The sequence below is a fragment of the Beta vulgaris genome, chromosome 1 (assembly GCF_026745355.1).
Source record: "Beta vulgaris subsp. vulgaris cultivar EL10 chromosome 1, EL10.2, whole genome shotgun sequence".
Taxonomy (NCBI): domain Eukaryota; kingdom Viridiplantae; phylum Streptophyta; class Magnoliopsida; order Caryophyllales; family Amaranthaceae; genus Beta; species Beta vulgaris.
The window spans coordinates 21,599,705-21,619,863 of NC_079202.1; the positions used below are offsets into that span (position 1 = coordinate 21,599,705).

Here is a 20,159-nt window from a genome sequence, read left to right on the forward strand (position 1 = left end):
AAAGAATTATAAAGCAAATGATGTGTTTGTGGATAGTAAAATAAATAACAAGTCTCAAAACACCCGAATCTCACTTGTACTTTTGAAAGATTCGATCTTTATATGAAATAGGGCATAAAGATTGAATCTTTATATTGAATAGGCTTTGTTGTTAGCTCGAGAACTAGAGGATAACTCATTAACCTTATTAGGAGATCACACAAACCTCAATTTGTATATTCAATGCAATGCACTCGAATGTAAATTAAAACACACATACCGATTTATTACTGATAGAACGTGCATATATATATATACACAACTCTAAGAAGATAAATAACAAAGATCCTAGCTATGCTAAAAAGCAAAGCCACGCTAAACAAAGATAAGCATGAATAGTCTTATCTAAGCTAGATCCTAACAACTTAACAAATCAGTCTTATAGAGTAATATCACAACAACAACCTAAGATAGAAATTAAAAATTCCTAAGTAAACAAAACAATTAGAAACTCAAATGATTTAAGGGAATTAGACTCATAAACATAATAGGACCCCTATATCATTCAACAATAAAAAAAAGAATTATAAAGCAATTGATGTTATGTGGATAGTAAAATAAATAACAAGTCTCAAAAAACCGAATCTCACTTGTACTTGTTGAAAGATTCGATCTTTATATGAAATAGGGCATAAAGATTGAATCTTTATCTTGATTAGGCTTTGTTGTTAGCTCGAGAACTAGAGGATCTCTCATTAACCTCTATTAGAGATGCACCAAACCTCAATTTGTATGTTCAATGCAATGCACTCGAATGTTAAATTAAAACACACATACGATTTATTACTGATAGAACGTGCATATATATATAATACAACTACTAAGTAGATAAATAAAAAGACTCCTAGCTATGCTAAACAAGCAAAGCCATGCCAAACAAGTAAGCATGAATGTCTTATCTAAGCTAGGATCCTAACAACATAAAAACAGCCTTTTGAGAACATAACACACGACAATCTAAGATAGAAATTGAAGACACCTAAGTAAACCATAACAACTAGAAAGACTTAAATGATTTAAGGGAATTAGACTCATAAACATAATAGGACCCCTATATCATTCAACAACTAAAAAAAAGAATTATAAAGCAAATGATGTGTTTGTGGATAGTAAAATAAATAACAAGTCTCAAAACACCCGAATCTCACTTGTACTTGTTGAAAGATTCGATCTTTTATAAATAGGGAATAAAGATTGAATCTTTACTTAATAGGCTTTGGAGTTAGCTCGAGAACTAGAGGATCTCTCATTAACCTCTATTAGGAGATGCACACAAACCTCAATTTGTATATTCAATGCAATGCACTCGAATGTTAATTACAACATCCGATTGTTTTATTATGATAGAACGTGATATATATTAATATACAACTACTAAGAAGATAAATAAAAAGACTCCTGCTATGCTAAACAAGCAAGCCACCAAAAAAGTAAGCATGAATTTCTTATCTAAGCTAGGATCCTAACAACATAATAAACAGCCTTTATGAGAACTATATCACACGACAATCTAAGATAGAAATTGAAGACTCCTAAGTAAACCAAAACAACTAGACACAACAAATGATTTAAGGGAATTAGACTCATAAACATAAAGGACCCTATATCATTCAACAACTAAAAAAAAGAATTATAAAGCAAATGATGTGTATGTGGATAGTAAAATAGATAATAAGTCTCAAAAACACCCGACTCTCACTTATACTTGTTGAAAGATTCGATCTTTATATGAAATAGGGCATAAAGATTGAATCTTTATCTTAAATAGGCTTTGTTGTTAGCTCGAGAACTAGAGGATCTCTCATTAACCTTATTAGGAGATCACACAAACCTCAATTTGTATATTCAATGGAAATCACTCGAATTATTACATTAAACACACACATGGATTTTATTACTGATAGAACGTGCATATATATATACACAACTACTAAGAAGATAAATGACAAGACTCCTAGCTATGCTAAACAAGCAACGCAATGCCTAAACAAAGATAAGCATGAATAGTCTTATCTAAGCTAGGACTCCTAACAACATAACAAATCAGCCTTTGTGAGAACTATATGACACGACAATATAGGATAGAAATTGAAGACTCCTAAGTAAACCAAAACAACTAGCAACACACAAATGATTTAAGGGAATTAGACTCATAAACATAATAGGACCCCTACATCATTCAACCACTTAAAAAAAAGAATTACAAAGCAAATGATGTGTATGTGGATAGTAAAATGAATAACAAGTCTCGAAACCCGATTCTCACTTGTACTTGTTGAAAGATTCGATCTTTATATGAAATAGGCATCACCAGTTGAATCTTTATATATAATAGGCTTTGTTGTTAGCTCGAAACTAGAGGATCTCTCATTATCCTCTATTAGTAGATGCACCAAACCTCAATTTGTATATTCAATGCAATGCACTCGAATTGTTCAATTAAAACACACATACCGGATGTTATTACTGATAGAACGTGTATATATCTGTAATATACAACTACTAAGAAGATAAATAACAAAGACTCCTAGCTATGTTAAACAAGCAACGCAACGCCTAAACAAAGATAAGCATGAATAGTTTTATCTAATATAGGACTCCTAACAACTTAAAAATTAGCCTTTATGAGAACTATATCACACGACAATCTAAGATAAAAATTGAAGACTCCTAAGTAAACCAAAAACTAGCAAGACTCAAATAATTTAAGGGAATTAAACTCATAAACATAATAGGACCCCTATATCATTCAACAACTAAAAAAAAAGAATTATAAAGCAAATGATGTGTTTGTGGATAGTAAAATAATTAACAAGTCTCAAAACACCGGAATCTCACTTGTACTTGTTAAAAGATTCGATCTATATGAAATAGGGCATAAAGATTGAATCTTTATCTTAATAGGCTTTGGAGTTAGCTCGAGAACTAGAGGATCTCTCATTAACCTCTATTAGGAGATGCACACCAACCACAATTTATATATTCAATGCTATGCACTCGAATTATTAAATTAAAAAACACATACTAGATTTTATTACTGATAGAACGTTCATATATATATATAGAAGATAAATAACAAGACTCCTAGCTATGCTAAACAAGCAACGCAACACCTAAACAAAGATAAGCATGAATAGTCTTATCTAGGCTAGGACTCCTAACAACTTAACAAATTAGTTGTTATGAGAACTATATCACACGAAGATCTAAGATAGAAATTGAAGACTCCTAAGTAAACCAAAACAACTAGCAACACACAAATGATTTAAGGGAATTAGACTCATAAGCATAACAGGACACCTATATCATTCAACAACTAAAAAAAAGAATTATATAGCAAATGATGTGTATGTGGATAGTAAAATAGATAATAAGTCTCAAAACACCCGACTCTCACTTATACTTGTTGAAAGATTCGATCTGTATATGAAATAGGGCTTAAAGATTGAATCTTTATCTTGAATAGGCTTTGGAGTTAGCTCGAGAACTAGAGGATCTCTCATTAACCTCTATTTGGAGATGCACACAAACCTCAATTTGTATATTCAATGCAATGCACTCGAATTGTTAAATTAAAATACGCATACCGGATTTTATTACTAATAGAACGTGCATATATATATTGCACCAGTCCAAAGAAGAAAAGATAACAAAGACTCCTAGCTATGCTAAACAAGCTAAGCCATGCCTAAAGAAAGATAAGCATGAATAGTCTTATCTAAGCTAGGACTCCTAACAACTTAACAAATCAGCCTTTGTGAGAACTATATGACACGACAATCTAAGATAGAAATTGAAGACTCCTAAGTAAACCAAAACAACTAGCAACACACAAATGATTTAAGGGAATTAGACTCATAACATAATAGGACACCTATATCATTGAACAAGTAAAAATAGAATTATAAAGCAAATGATGTGTATGTGGATAGTAAAATAAATAACAAGTCTCAAAACACCCGACTCTCACTTATACTTGTTGAAAGATTCGATCTGTATATGAAATAGGGCTTAAAGATTGAATCTTATCTTGAATAGGCTTTGGAGTTAGCTCGAGAACTATAGGATCTCTCATTAACCTCTATTAGGAGATGCACACAAACCTCAATTTGTATATTCAATGCAATGCACTCGAAATGTTAAATTAAAAAACACATACTGGATTTTATTACTGATAGAACGTGCATAGATATAGTACACAAGTACTAAGATAAATAATAAAGAGTCCTCGCTATGCTAAACAAGCAAAGCCACGCCTAAACAATGATAAGCATGAATAGTCTTATCTAAGCTAGGATTCCTAACAACTTAACAAATTAGCCGTTATGAGAACTATATCACACGAAAATCTAAGATAGAAATTGAAGACTCCTAAGTAAACCATAATAACTAGCAAGACTCAAATAATTTAAGGGAATTAGACTCATAAACATAATAGGACCCCTATATCATTCAACAACTGAAAAAAAGAATTATAAAGCAAATGATGTGTTTGGGGTTAGTAAAATAAAAAACAAGTCTCAAAACACCCGAATATCACTTGTACTTGTTGAAAGTTTCGATCATTATATGAAATAAGCCATAAAGATTGAATCTTTATCTTAAATAGGCTTTGGAGTTAGCTCGAGAACTAGAGGATCTGTCATTTACCTCTATTAGGAGATGCAGACAATCCTCAATTTGTATATTCAATGCAATGCACTCGAATTATTAAATTAAAAAACACATACTAGATTTTATTACTGATAGAACGTGCATATATATAGTACACAACTACTAAGAAGATAAATAACAAAGACTCCTAGCTATGCTAAACAAGCAACGCAACGCCTAAACAAAGATAAGCATGAATAGTCTTATCTAAGCTAGGACTCCTAACAACTTAACAAATTAGCCGTTATGAGAACTATATCACACGAAAATCTAAGATAGAAATTGAAGACTCCTAAGTAAACCATAATAACTAGCAAGACTCAAATAATTAAAGGGAATTAGACTCATAAACATAATAGGACCCTTATATCATTCAGCAACTGAAAAAAAAGAATTATAAAGCAAATGATGTGTTTGGGGATAGTAAAATAAATTACAAGTCTCAAAACACCCGAATCTCACTTGTACTTGTTGAAAGATTCGATCTTTATATGAAATAGGGCATAAAGATTGAATCTTTATCTTAAATAGGCTTTGTTGTTAACTCGAGAACTAGAGGATCTCTCATTAACCTTTATTAGGAGATCCACACAAACCTCAATTTGTATATTCAATGCAATACACTCGAATTATTAAATTAAAACACACATACTAAATTTTATTACTGATAGAACGTGCATATATATAGTACACAACTACTAAGAAGATAAATAACAAAGACTCCTAGCTATGCTAAACAAGCAACACAACGCCTAAACAAAGATAAGCATGAATAGTCTTATCTAAGCTAGGACTCCTAACAACATAACAAATCAGCCTTTGTGAGAACTATATGACACGACAATCTAAGATAGAAATTGAAGACTCCTAAGTAAACCAAAACAACTAGCAACACACAAATGATTTAAGGGAATTAGACTCATAAAAATAATAGGACCCCTATATCATTCAACAACTAAAAAAAAGAATTATAAAGCAAATGATGTGTATGTGGATAGTAAAATAAATAACAAGTCTCAAAACACCCGACTCTCACTTATACTTGTTGAATGATTCGATATGTATATGAAATAGGGCTTAAAGATTGAATCTTTATCTTGAATAGGCTTTGGTGTTAGCTCGAGAACTAGAGGATCTCTCATTAACCTCTATTTGGAGATGCACACAAACCTCAATTTGTATATTCAATGCAATGCACTCGAATTGTTAAATTAAAATACGCATACCGGATTTTATTACTAATAGAACGTGCATATATATATTGCACCAGTCCAAAGAAGAAAAAATAACAAATACTCCTAGCTATGCTAAACAAGCTAAGGCATGCCTAAAGAAAGATAAACATGAATAGTCTTATCTAAGCTAGGACTCCAAACAACTTAACAAATCAGCTTTTGTGAGAACTATATGACACGACAATCTAAGATAGAAATTGAAGACTCCTAAGTAAACCAAAACAACTAGCAACACACAAATGATTTAAGGGAATTAGACTCATAAGCATAATAGGACACCTATATCATTGAACAACTAAAAAAAGAATTATAAAGCAAATGATGTGTATGTGGATAGTAAAATAAATAACAAGTCTCAAAACACCCGACTCTCACTTATACTTGTTGAAAGATTCGATCTGTATATGAAATAGGGCTTAAAGATTGAATCTTTATCTTGAATAGGCTTTGGAGTTAGCTCGAGAACTAGAGGATCTCTCATTAACCTCTATTAGGAGATGCACACAAACCTCAATTTGTATATTCAATGCAATGCACTCGAAATGTTAAATTAAAAAACACATACTGGATTTTATTACTGATAGAACGTGCATATATATAGTACACAACTACTAAGATAAATAATAGAGAACGTATTGTGTCGGACTCGTCCGACACCACACTCTCATCGGACGAGCAACATAAACGCAATGCGCGCGACTTATTAAAGACCGAAAAAATAAAAATAAAACAAAAAAAACACTTTCATCCCCTTCATCCGCTTCATCCGCCATTGTTCAAGAACGAAAACATATCTAACAGATCCACTTTCTCACTACAAATCTTGTTCCACTACTGAAATCTAGTTTGTTACAAATTGAACAAGAATGTCAACCGAAGATTCGAATTCACAAATCGCAAGTTCGTTACAAATTGATCTGAGCAATGAGAATACTCACAGAGATCTCACATTACAAATGAACTAAACAATGAAAACCGTAACACAGATATCACATCAGAAAAAAAAAGAAAGAAATTACATGAAGAATCAGCTGAATACAAGACAAAGTAACAGGTGTATGTCTAAATTTAATTTTCAATTGCATTTACTCATTTTCAGTTTAATTTTGATTGTATCAGTTAGTATGATAAAATTACTTTACATTGCAACAAAAGTCTATTTTTCACTCATTAACTTGTTTTTCAGTCAGACTTATTTAGTTTTCAGTTAGACTTATTAAGTTTTCAGTTAGACTTATTAAGTGTTCAGTTAGAGTACTTTAGTTTTCAGTTAATATAGTTTTCAGTTAGACTTATTATTTTCAGTTAACTTATTAAGTTTCAGTTAGATACTTTAGTTTCAGTTAATATACTTTTAGTTAGACTTATTTAGTTTCAGTTGACTTATTAAGTGTTCAGTTAGAGTATTAATTTCAGTTAATATTTCAGTTAGACTTATTTTGTTTCAGTTAGACTTATTTAGTTTCAGTTAGACTTATTAAGTGTTCAGTTAGAGTAATTTAGTTTTCAGTTGACTTATTAACTCTTCAGTTAGATATTTACACTTCAGTTAGACTTATTTACTCTTCGTTAGACTTATTACTCTTCAGTTAGACTGATTCATTAGACTTTAGTTTCATTAGACTAATTTAGTTTTCAGTTAGACTTATTATCTAGTTAGACTTTTTACACTTCAGTTAGACTTATTTTTTTCAGTTAGACTTATTTCTCTTCAGTTAGACTATTCAGTTAGACTAATTTAGTTTTCAGTTAGACTTATTTAGTTTTAGTTAGACTTATATTCTTCAGTTAGACTTATTTCTCTTCAGTTAGACTGATTCAGTTAACTATTTAGTTTTCAGTTAGACTTATTTAGTTTTCAGTTAGACTTATTTTTTTCACTTAGACTTATTTACTCTTTAGTTAGACTGATTCAGTTAGACTTATTTAGTTTTCAGTTAGACTTATTAACTCTTCAGTTAGACTTATTTGCTCTTCAGTTAGACTTATTTGCTCTTCAGTTAGACAGATTCAGTTAGACTTATTTAGTTTTCAGTTACACTTATTTTCTTTTCAGTCGGTCCTTAATTTATTTCATTTAGTATAATTATTCTTTCATTTGATACTATTATAATCATTCTCAGCTACACTTGTTTAGCTTTTAGTTAGTGCTTTTGTTCTTTAAGATAGTGTCCTTATTTTTTGTCAATGAACTCAACAGCTGAACATGAATATCTCAAGTACATCAATGACGAAAATATCAGTAGCAGTTTTATAGGGAAACATGTTACAGATCACAAAGATGGTTGCAACTTGTATCAAGCACACTGAAGAGCATTAGGATTTAGTATTAGGAAACAAACTCTAAGGAGGAGGAGAATTGATAATTCAATATACGAATTCTACTTGGTTTGCTCAAAGGAAGGAGGCTCAAAATCAACAAACAAAATAACAGAACCAAAAGAAAAAGACACACAACAAGAAAAAGCTGTTCAGATACCAGATGTTGAGCAGCCAACCAAGGAAAGAAAGGAAAGAGTAGTCAATGAAACAAGAACAGCATGCAAAGCCATGGTCAGATTTAAGCAAGAAAAACCTGGTCAAGACTTTGTTGTAGTACCTCATGAGTTGCAGCACAACCATGAGTTGGTAATACAACAAGAAATACATCATCTGAAATCAGAAAGGAAGATAATTGAACAAAAAGGACAACTAATACAAACAATGGTTGAATCTGGAATAAAGCCAATGCATGCATACAACTTTTTGTGTCATGAGGCTGGATCAGAAGAAGTAGTGGGCCACACAAAAAGGGACCATCTAAACTATATCACACAGTACAGAACAAGATTGGTTGAAGGAAAAGATATGCAGAGCGTGTTGGACTTACTTCAGCAAAGAGCGGATGATGATCCTGCATTCTTCTACAGGCTGAAATTTGGGGAACATAACAACATTGTCAGCTACTTTTGGCGAGATTCAATGATGTTGGAGGACTTCAAAGCATATGGAGATGTTATGATATTTGACACAACATATAGGACAAACAAATATGGACTGATATGTGCACCATTTGTTGGCATAAATTGCCATTGGAAAACAACAATGTTTGCATGTGCTTTCATAACTAATGAAAAGGAAGAGAGCTTTGAATGGCTACTAGAAACATTCAAGAGAGAATGTGCCAACAAGAGCCAAAGACAATTTTCACTGATCAAGATAAGGCAATGGGCAATGCAATTGAAAAGGTATTTTTCAGTTAGAATTATTTAGTTTTCAGTTAGAATTATTTAGTCTTCAGTTTGAGTTATTTATAATTCAGTTAGACTTATTTATAATTCAGTTAGACCTATTTAGTTTTCATTTAGACTCATTAATTTTTCAGTTAGCCTTATTTACTTTTTAGTTCGACTAATTTACTTCTCAGTTAGACTAATTTACTTTTCAGTTAGACTCATTGAGTTTTCAGTTAGACTTATTTAGTTTTCAGTTAGACTCGTTTAGTTGTCAGTTAGACTCATTGAGTTTTCAGTTACACTTATTTAGTTTTCAGTTAGACTCATTTAGTTGTCAGTTAGACTCATTGAGTTTTCAGTTAGACTAATTTAGTTTTCAGTTAGACTCATTTATTTCCACTATTTCAGTTAGACTTCTTTCTTTTTCGGTTAGACTTATTGATTATTCAGGTAGACTTAGTTAATTTTCAGTTAGACTGATTTAGTTGTCAGCTACACTTATTTACTTTTCAGTTAGACAAATTTACTTTTCAGATAGACTTATTTAATTTTCAGTTAGACTCATTTAGTTTTCATTTGGGTTTGATATTACTTCTTTTTGTCTAATGAAATTTTCAGTTAGCATTTACACTGTTCTCAGTTAGACTTCTTAAACATTCAGTTGGTCTTCATATTATTTTTTTACCTTTTCAATTAGATTCACAAGCATTCAAATGAAACTGATTTCTAGCATAATATGTACTATCTTAAAACAGGTTTTCCCAAATACAAGACATAGGCTTTGCCTTTGGCATATAGAGAAGAACTTTGTAAGCCACTTCGGATCCCTCAAGACCAATGAAGACTTCAAGAACATGTTCAAGAACTGTTTGATGGGGTGTCAAAATGAATCAGGCTTTGAAGAATTGTGGGCGAAAATGATGGAATTGTATGGACACGAGAAAAAGGAATGGTTCGAGCAAGTATATGATCAGAGACACAAGTGGTGTACCGCCTTAAATAGGGATATGTTTTCAGCTGGAATCTTATCATCACAAAGAAGTGAAGTCACAAATAAGGCAATATCATTCAATGCAAAAGCAACAACAAACCTGTTTGAATTCTATCATATATTTGAGCAAACAGTGAAAAGATGGAGAAGCAATGAAACTAGTGACAACTTCCGAAACAGAACTGAACGTCCCAAAGCCGTCAAATCCAAATCAAAGCTTCTGAAACATGCAGCTGATGTATATACACTAGCACTGTATAATGACTTTGAAACAGAGTATGAGTGGGCAATGGCATCATTTTTACGAGCATTTGCAACAGAAAACTCACAGCTGAAGTTGTTTGAAGTTTCACCAGAAGAAGATTTCACCAATTCACATACAGTAGCATACGATGAGGCTACAACAGAATTAGTGTGCTCATGTCAATGCTTCACAGAGACGGGGATGCTTTGCTTTCACATAATAAGGGTCATGCACATGTTCAGCATATTTCAAATACCACAACAATATATCCTTAAGAGATGGACAAGACTTGCAAAGTCAGCAGTATGGGAGAATGTTCAAGGTTAGTGAAATAAACCAATATGACTAACTGACAAATGAAAGCAACTAACTGAAAAACTGAAGACTCCAACTGAAACAATTAACTGATCACCTGAAAGATTTAATTAGTGAACTGAAAAAAAAAGGCTCCAGCTGAAACATTAGTATAACTAACTGATCCATTAATGTTACTACCAGAACATTAATTGGGGGTTTTGTTTATGTGTGGGAGGGGGGATATTAGTGGTGGGGGGTTTGGGGGTGTGGGGTTTAACACTTAACTAACTGAAACAATTAACACACCACCTGAAAGAATTTATAAGCTATCTGAAATATTTAGTTAGTCAAATGAACTAATTGACTAAGAAACATTTATTAAAGCAGACAAGGACCAAAGCCAACATGCACAATTGTGGACACCATGGAGACATGCAATAACCAAGAATTTCTACAACCTAGTGTCAATATGTCAATCAAATGAGGATGCAAGAACATTATGTGACAAGTCGTTGAAGGAATTATACAAATCAGTGAAAGAAGTTTTCAAGACCGATCAACAAAAACAACAAGAAATCGAAGACGAAGAACTACGAAGACAAACAGTTGAAAATCCTGAGGTGATAAAGACAAAAGGAAGACCACCAAAGGGAAACAAGAGAGTAAAAGGACATTTTGAGAAGCGTAAAATGAAGACAAGGCATCCGAACGAATATGGAACAAAAACCCCAAATGTACCTCAAGTTGAATAGTGTTCAAATAATATTAGTTTTCAATTGTATTCCAGTCAGTAATTGTATTGAAATTTACACTTGTTTATTTCTAAGATACTCGAAATTCAGTAATATTAGTATTTATTGTCCTTCAGTTAGACTTGTTTATTTTCAGCTAGTGTTTCTAGTGCTTCAGTTAGACGTGTTTACTTTTCAGCTTATATTAATTGAGTTTCAGTTAGACTTGTGTATTTTTCAGCTAGTGTTAATTTTGTTAGAATTTTTAAAATGTCAGTTAGATTTATTTACTTTTCAGTTAGACTTATTTAGTTTTCAGTTAGACTCATTAAGTTTTCAGTTAGACTTATTAAGTTTTCAGTTAGACTCATTAAGTTCTCAGTGAGACTCATTAAGTTTTCAGTGAGACTTATTTACTTCTCAGTTAGACAAATTTACTTTTCAGTTAGACTCATTTAGTTTCAGTTAGACTTATTTAAGTTTTCAGTTAGACTCATTAAGTTTTCAGTTAGACTCATTAAGTTTCAGTTAGACTCATTAAGTTTCAGTTAGACTTATTTACTTCTCAGTTAGAGTAATTTACTTTTCAGTTAGACTCATTTAGTTTTCAGTTAGACTTCTTTATTTTTCAGTTACACTTATTTATTATTCAGCTAGACTTATTAAGTTTCATTAGACTTTTAGTTGCAGTTACACTTATTTACTTTTATTAGACTGAAAACATAATATGACCAACTGAAAAACATAACATGACAAACTGAAAAACAGAAGATGACCAACTGACAAAATACTATGACCAAATGAAAACAAACATATAAAACTAAGCAATAACAACACTTACAAAAGGCATAATATTAAACCAGAATCTCCTTGTTGCAGAAGGTGATTCCTCTTCTTGCCTATTGAACATGAAGGCGCATCCGTCAATAACTCCACTTGTCAGCCACCTTGACGAGGCATGCTAATTAAGTCGAATTTGTACAGCTGAACCGCATAGTTGCTATGAGGATTATCAAAATCCACAATGAGATCACTTGTTAAGTTCACTTTGCATAATGTCATTTTTCATCTTCACTTCCTCAGAATCTGTATCCAATGACATATATGCAACATCTTCATACTCATTGTAAAATAGATAATCAACCAGCAACCTCTGGTCAGGAGACAGATCACTCAAATATCTATTATAATGCTGCAAACTTCGACATAATATTATGCCAGGTTGTTGACAGGAACAGCATGCAACCAGCGTAGAAGATGAAACAACACCAGCTTCTTCTCATCCTCTTCTTTTTTAGCCTTGTAGATGATGATTCAACTCCATGATCAGCAATCCTACAATCAGGTCCTCCAAACCTTCATCGTCATAATCATCACCTGGTTCCTTAACTCTCACAACTTTCCCAACTTTCTCTGAAGAAGGGTCATAGTCCCACCCCTTCAATAATTCAGGTGTTGAAGGGATTTCTGACTTTGATTGTTTCTGAGGTTTGTAGGATTTGTATGATGATTGATCAGAATAAGAGCCATCACCCTGCATTCAATTAAAATATTAAAAAAAAATGACAGATATACTAACTGAAAGATAAACATACACTAACTGAAAATAGAACAGATACTAATGAAACAAACATAAACCAAATGAAAAATAAACTATTACTAACTGACAAGAAAGATACACTAACTGAAACATAAAATAATACTAACTGACAAGAAACAAACACTAACTGACATGAAACTAATACTAACTGACAACAAACATACACTAACTGAAATAAAAGATATACTAAATGACAAGAAACATACACTAACTGAAACAGAAAAAATAAAAAAAAAACAAAACTAAAACTATACTTACTCGAGGATATTTTACATTTACTGGAGTGATGATTGGAATTGAACTTCCAACACCCTCACCACTCTCTGCACTGTTGGAAGATCCTCAACAACAGGACTAGGAGTTAATAGTTGGAATGAAGGGCATCGAAATCAGCAATGTTTTTCCTTTTAGCAGAAGAATCAACTCTCCAAGACTTTCTGCTATATACATTCTCAACAGCTTCAACAACAGGAGGAGGAGGAGGAGGAGTTGGAGTACGAAGATCAACAATATCAATACCAGCAGCGGTGCGAGTAGGGACGTGTGTAGAAATTTTACACTTATCCTTATCCTTAGCCCCTTTGACTTGATCATCATCAGCATTCCTCCTCTTCTATCAGCTTCCTTTGGTTGTTCTTTCTCAACATCTTAATTCAAAAACAAAAACAAAAAAATAAATAATAAAAAGTTCCATTTGATATTTATATGATATTCAGTTGGTATTAAACTATTTCAGTTAGAGTATCAAAATTTTCAGTTGGTCTGAATATTCTTTCAGTTTGACTTGTTTATTGTTCAGGTAGTCTTTATAGTCCTTCAGTTAGACTTGTTTATTTTTTCAGCTAGTCTTTATAATACTTCAGTTAGACTTATTTACTCTTCCGTTAGACTTATTTACTCTTCAGTTACACTGATTAAGTTAGACTTATTAAGTGTTCAGTTAGAGTAATTTAGTTTTCAGTTAGACTTATTAACTCTTCAGTTAGGCTTATTTACACTTCAGTTAGACTTATTTTCTCTTCAGTTAGACTTATTTACTCTTCAGTTAGACTAACTTAGTTTTCAGTTAGACTTATTTAGTTTTCAGTTAGACTATTACCTCTTCAGTTAGACGTATTTGCTCTTCAGTTAGACTTATTTGCTCTTCAGTTAGACTGATTCAGTTAGACTAATTTAGTTTTCAGTTGATATACTTTTCAGTTAGACTTATTTAGTTTTCAGTTAGACTTATTTCTTTTCAGTTGGTCCTTAATTTATTTCATTTAGTATAATTATTCTTTTATTTGATACTATTACAATCATTTTCAGCTACACTTTATAATACTCATCAGTTATTGTTCAAGTAATCTTTATAGTGCTTACTTCCTATTTATTTTTCAGTTCGTTTTCATATTGTTACAAACTAAAACAGTATTTCAGTTGCTATTTATAAGATATTATTTCCTTTAGAGCATCACATTTTTCAGTTGGTCTTTGAATTCTTTCAATTAGGAATAACATGAAAGAAACTTACTTCCTCCTTTCTCTCCTTCTGCATGAACCCCAGCATCCAATCCTTATTTCCTCCTTCCTCTTTATCTCCTTGAAGACCACAATCATCATCAGCATTGCCAGTCTTCTTATTATCATCTTCCTTCGGTTCTTTCTCATTATCTTCATTCAAAAACAAAAACAATAAAAAAATAAATAAATACACAATAACTGAAAAACACAAAATCAGAAATGAATAAATTCATTGACAAACTAAAACTATTTTTCCACCAGATTAAATAAAAACAAATACAAAAGTTTCATTTGGTATTTATATGATATTCAGCTAGTATTAATATTATTTCAGTTAGAATATCAGACTTTTCAGTTGGTCTTTTTATTCTTTCAGTTAGCTATTTAACTTTTTCATTTAAGCAAACTAAAACAATACAATAAGAAGAACTTACTTCCACCTTCCTCTCCATCTCCATGAAGACCAGCATCCTTATCTCCTACTTTGTCTTCATCTCCTTGAAGACCAGGATCACCATTATCTCCTCCTTTGTCTTCATCTCCATGAAGACCAGCATCCTTATCTACTCCTTTGTCTTCATCTCCTTGAAGACCAGGATCACCATTATCATCAGCATCATCATCCTTTGTCTCATTATAATTCTGGTGATCCTTATCATCACCATCATCATCATCATCATCATCATCATCATCATCATCATCATCATCTTTATGCTGATCATCATCAGCATTCATCTTCTTCTCATCCTCCTCTCCTTCTTTTTCATCATCTTCATTCAAAACTAAAAAAACAACTAAATACACATAAACTGAAACAATGTTTCCAACAGATGAAAAAAAAAAATAAACTGAAAAAATCCAGCAATCAAATGAAAACTTAAGTGAATTGAAAAAATTCATTTAGTATTCATCTCATTTTCAGCTGGTGTTCATATTATTTCAGTTAGACTGTCAAATTTTCAGTTGGTCATTTTATTCTTTCAGTTAGAGTCTCAAAGTTAGCTATTTCACTTCTTCAGTTAAACATTTCTTTCACTTAGAGTCTAAAATTTTTATTCCAACCAGATTACAAAACTACAACATGAAAATAATATAATGAAAGGAACTTACTTCCTTCTTTCAAATCAACTCCATGAACACCAGAATCCAAATCAGGAACATTTTCAATTCTTCCAAACTCCAATTCAACAGGCCGCTTCACCAATAGTGAAATTGTAGGATCAACTTTGTTTGCACTGTCTTTCGCTTCCAAATGACGCTTGCATATGTCGTCAATTTGACTCAGAAAATCTGGGTTAAATACTTCACTATCATCCAGAGAAATACTGTCTTGAGACAGCTTCTCGCCTTCCTCCCGAATATTCTGGGCAATCTCCAAATTCACTTGACAGAATGCAAGCGCATTCCTCTTCAACTTGTGCATGTTCTTCACATATTCCTTCAATTAAAAGAGCAAAATAGAATAAACAAACAAATCAATATGATGATGACACAGAAACAACATAAACAAAAATATAAGGACCATCTGAAAGAATCAAACTATCAAATGAAAACTTAAATGAAATATAAATAAACTTATTTAGTTTTCAGTTACACTAATTTAGTTTCCAGATAGACTTATTTAGTTTTCAGTTAGACTTATTTATTTTTCAGTTAGACTTATGTACTCTTCAGTTAGACTTATGTACTCTTCAGTTAGACTTATGTACTCTTCAGTTAGACTTCTTTAATTTTCAGTTAGACTTATTTACTTCTCAGCTAGACTTATTTACTTCTAAGTTAGACTTATTAAGTTTTCAGTTAGACTAATATAATTTTCAGTTAGACTTATTAACTCTTCAGTTACATAGTTTCAGTTAGACTTCTTTATTTCTAAGTTACACTTCTTTACTTTTAAGTTAGACTTATTTGCTCTTCAGCTAGAACTGACATTATTTCAGTTAGAGGTCAACAGTCTTCACTTAGAGTTCAAGAGTAAAAAAATAAAAAACATAAGATAAATGAAACTCACAGGAACATCAAGAGCATCTATTTCCTCATCAGTCATCAAACTATGAGGAAGATCCATGATAAGCTGCCTAGTTGAAGGTGATGGACCCTCAACACCTTAATTATAGGAGAACCAGACTTCCTACTAGCAACACTAACACTGGAGTTTTAAACTCAACCTTCTGTTTTTCACGCTTCACCGGCAGAATAAAATCCATGTTGATTCAAACTGCTTCACAACATCAGTCAAATCCTTCTCATCCTGCCAATAACTGATAAATGGCTTACTGACATTTGAATAATCCAGATTACGACACTTGAAGTTGTGAATAACAGCAAGAGTCAAAGCGCTGACGCATCCCCGAAGCTTGAATGATACTTTCTTCTGTCCAAGCTCAATCTTCTTAATCATAATAGACTGATGACAGTCCAAAACAGCAGCACAAAGACTTCTCAATATATATCCACACCAGTCATAACTTGAAATTGCAGATGCATCTTCTAAACTCTTGGCACATTTCAGCACAGGCCCTAAATCAGCTATAGGACATAGAAGCTTGGACAACGAAAAGATAACAAATAACTTCTTGAAATCATCACCGAAATTCATATTTCTTAAACAAATCATCCCAATTTTTTCTACCAATATATACCTTCTTGGGATCAGAAATACCAAGAAACCTATGCCAATCCTTCCTGGCACTTCCAGCCTCTATCTGACTACCTTTCCTCCTAAAGGCGTCATCATCTATAACCTCTACTGCTCTATCTGACACAGGTAACCCCAAAACATCACTAATGGTAAACTTATTAAAAATCAGTTTACCATTCTTTGTTGAAAACATCATTCCAGATGCATTGTAATTTAACAACACCTCCAAATTCAGATTAGGACAAAACTTCTTTATCCTAATATCTAAGAGACTCCCAAACCCAATATCCCTAATGTCTCTTTTTTGCTCATCACTCAAATTACTAACCACTTCATTTAAATGGGAATAAGTCTGACAATACTTGTAGATTAATTGACTTTATTTCTTGCTCAGTGAAATTCCTAACAAAAGTGAACAAAAATAACTTAAAACATAAAAAAAAAACACAATCATATAATATAAAAGGAGATAGAAAAAAAAACATACGATCTATCAAATGTGTCTTTCTGTTGATCGGGATTAGATCTTGAAAATGAAAACTTGATTGGTGATAAATCAGATTTGCCTTTCTTCTTAGACAAGGATTTATCACATCTGAAAGAAAGAAAGTTTAATCAAACAATAAAACTAACTGAAAAAAAAACAGCATCAACTGAAAAAATACAAAAGATCAACTCAAAGAATACCAACATCAACTAAAAGCAGACCCGTCAACTGAAACAATAGCCTAGATTATTTTTAAGGTAGTCTATATAGTGCTTCAGTTAGACTTCTTTGTGTTTCAGATAGTCTATATAGTGCTTCAGTTAGACTGGTTTGCATTTCAGGTTATATAGATTGTGCTTCAGTTAGACTAGTTTATTTTTCAGTTAGTCTTTACAGTCCTTAAAAGTAACTTCTTTATTTTTCAGCTAGTATTTCTTGATCTTCAAGTAGCCTTGTTTATTTTTCAGCTAGTCTACATAGTGCTTCAGTTAGACTTGTTTGTTTTTCAGATAGTCTATATAGTGCTTCAGTTAGACTTGTTTATTTTTCAGCTAGTCTATATAGGCTTCAGTTAGACTTGTTGTTTTTTTCAGATAGTCTATATAGTGCTTCAGTTAGACTTGTTTGTTTCTCAGCTAGTCTCTACAGTCATTCAAAGTAACTTCATTATTGTGCTTCACTTAAACTTGTTGGTTTATCAGCTAGTCCTTATTATTTCATTTAGTATAATTATTCTTTCATTTCATTCTATTCCAATTACACTTAAAATTTTCATTGAAAATTTACATTGCTTCAGTTAGACTTGTTTCTTTTATCAGCTAGTCAATATAGTGCTTCAAATAGACTTGTTCGTTTTTCAGCTAGTATATAAAGTGCTTCAGATAGACTTGTTCGTTTTTCAGCTAGTATATAAAGTGCTTCAGATAGACTTGTTCTTTTTCAGCTAGTCTATATAGTGCTTCAGATAGACTTGTTTGTTTTTCAGATAGACTTCTCCCTTTGTCAGCTAGTCTATATAGTGCTTCAGATAGATTTTTTAGTTTTCAGTTAGGCTTATTTAGTTTTCAGTTAGACTTATTTAGATTTCAGTTAGACTTATTTAGTTTTCAATTAGACTTATTAAGTGTTCAGTTAGAGTAATTTAGTTTTCAGTTGGACATATTAACTCTTCAGTTAGACTAATTTACTCTTCAGTTAGACTTATTTACTCTTCCGTTAGACTTATTACTCTTCAGTTAGACTGATTCAGTTAGACTTATTAAGTGTTCAGTTAGAGTAATTTAGTTTTCAGTTAGACTTATTAACTCTTCAGTTAGACTTATTTACACTTCAGTTAGACTTATTTTCTCTTCAGTTAGACTTATTTACTCTTCAGTTAGACTGATTCAGTTAGACTAATTTAGTTTTCAGTTAGACTTATTTAGTTTTCAGTTAGACTTATTAACTCTTCACTTAGACTTATTTGCTCTTCAGTTAGACTTATTTGCTTTTCAGTTAGACAGATTCAGTTACACTAATTTAGTTTTCAGCTAGATTGATTTTCTTTTCAATTGGTCTTCTTACTACTTCATTTAGTATAATGACTCTTTATTTCATTGTTTTCCAATTAGACTAAAAATTTCAGTTAAAATTTACATTGTTTCAGTTACACTACTTCATTTTTCAGTTACACTACTTCATTTTTCAGTTACACTACTCCATTTCTCATTTACATCTTTATTTTTTTAAAAAAAGTAAACAAAAACAAATTAAAAAACAACAAAAGAAAGGTAGAAATGTCTAAATGAAACTAAACAAAATCAACTGAAAGAATATAAGAAGCAACTAAAACAATACTAGAATCAACTGAAACAATACAAGAATCAACTGAAGGAATATAAATATCAACTGAAAACAACATCAACTAAAAGAATACAAGTAGCAACTGAAAGAATATTATAATCAACTAAAAGAATATATAAATATCAAATGAAAAACAACAACAACTGAAAACATGTGTATAAAACAACAAAAACTGAAACACAAACCCAAAAACATGAAATAAATACTCTGATAAACTGAAAACATTCAAAATAGAAAAAAAAAAAATATCTAAACTACTCTAAGAACTTGAAATCTACCTTGGATCATAATCACCATCTTTCTCTATCTTCTTCCCAGAAGTAGACAGTGCCAAAATTTTTCTTGAAGATGCGAGACTCTTCACCTTCTTCGACTTCGGGCTACATTACAATTACAACAACAAAAACACTCAAATTTTGAAAAAAAAAAAAAATTTGCAGCAAAAACAAACGAAATTATACCTAGAATCATCATCTCTAATCCTCTTCACCATATTTGCGATGCAAACGTAATGAATTACGAACAAAAAAACACGCTAAGTTTCAACTAGGGCTGGCAAAAGCTGACACGACACGATAACACGACACGAACACGACCTGAAAAAACCGGGTTAGGGTTGAGATTTTCGACACGAAAAGTTAAATGGGTCGACACGAACACGACCTGAAAGTTAAATGGGTT

At 31.8% G+C, this 20,159-nt stretch overlaps 2 protein-coding genes across 3 annotated transcripts; one reads left to right on the forward strand and one right to left on the reverse strand.

The window, feature by feature from the left end:
* Positions 1–8,543: 8,543 nt before the first annotated feature.
* LOC130590395 (protein FAR1-RELATED SEQUENCE 5-like) lies at positions 8,544–11,541 on the forward strand. Its single transcript, XM_057392728.1, has 3 exons — positions 8,544–9,154; positions 9,898–10,699; positions 11,062–11,541. Exons 1-3 carry the CDS (start codon positions 9,059–9,061, stop codon positions 11,424–11,426), a joined length of 1,263 nt encoding a protein of 420 aa, XP_057248711.1. The 5' UTR covers positions 8,544–9,058; the 3' UTR covers positions 11,427–11,541.
* Positions 11,542–14,342: 2,801 nt separating this feature from the next.
* On the reverse strand, positions 14,343–20,140 carry LOC130590396 (pheromone-processing carboxypeptidase KEX1-like). 2 transcript variants are annotated; one of them, XM_057392731.1, is made up of 5 exons: positions 19,757–20,140; positions 17,637–17,744; positions 15,619–15,946; positions 14,943–15,278; positions 14,343–14,658 (listed from the first exon to the last, which is right to left on the reverse strand). In XM_057392731.1, exons 3-5 carry the CDS (start codon positions 15,929–15,931, stop codon positions 14,489–14,491), a joined length of 819 nt encoding a protein of 272 aa, XP_057248714.1. In that variant the 5' UTR covers positions 15,932–15,946; positions 17,637–17,744; positions 19,757–20,140; the 3' UTR covers positions 14,343–14,488. The 2 variants fall into 2 exon arrangements, with proteins under 2 accessions (XP_057248714.1, XP_057248712.1); XM_057392729.1 differs by lacking the exons at positions 17,637–17,744; positions 19,757–20,140 and adding an exon at positions 16,520–16,606.
* Positions 20,141–20,159: the final 19 nt, after the last annotated feature.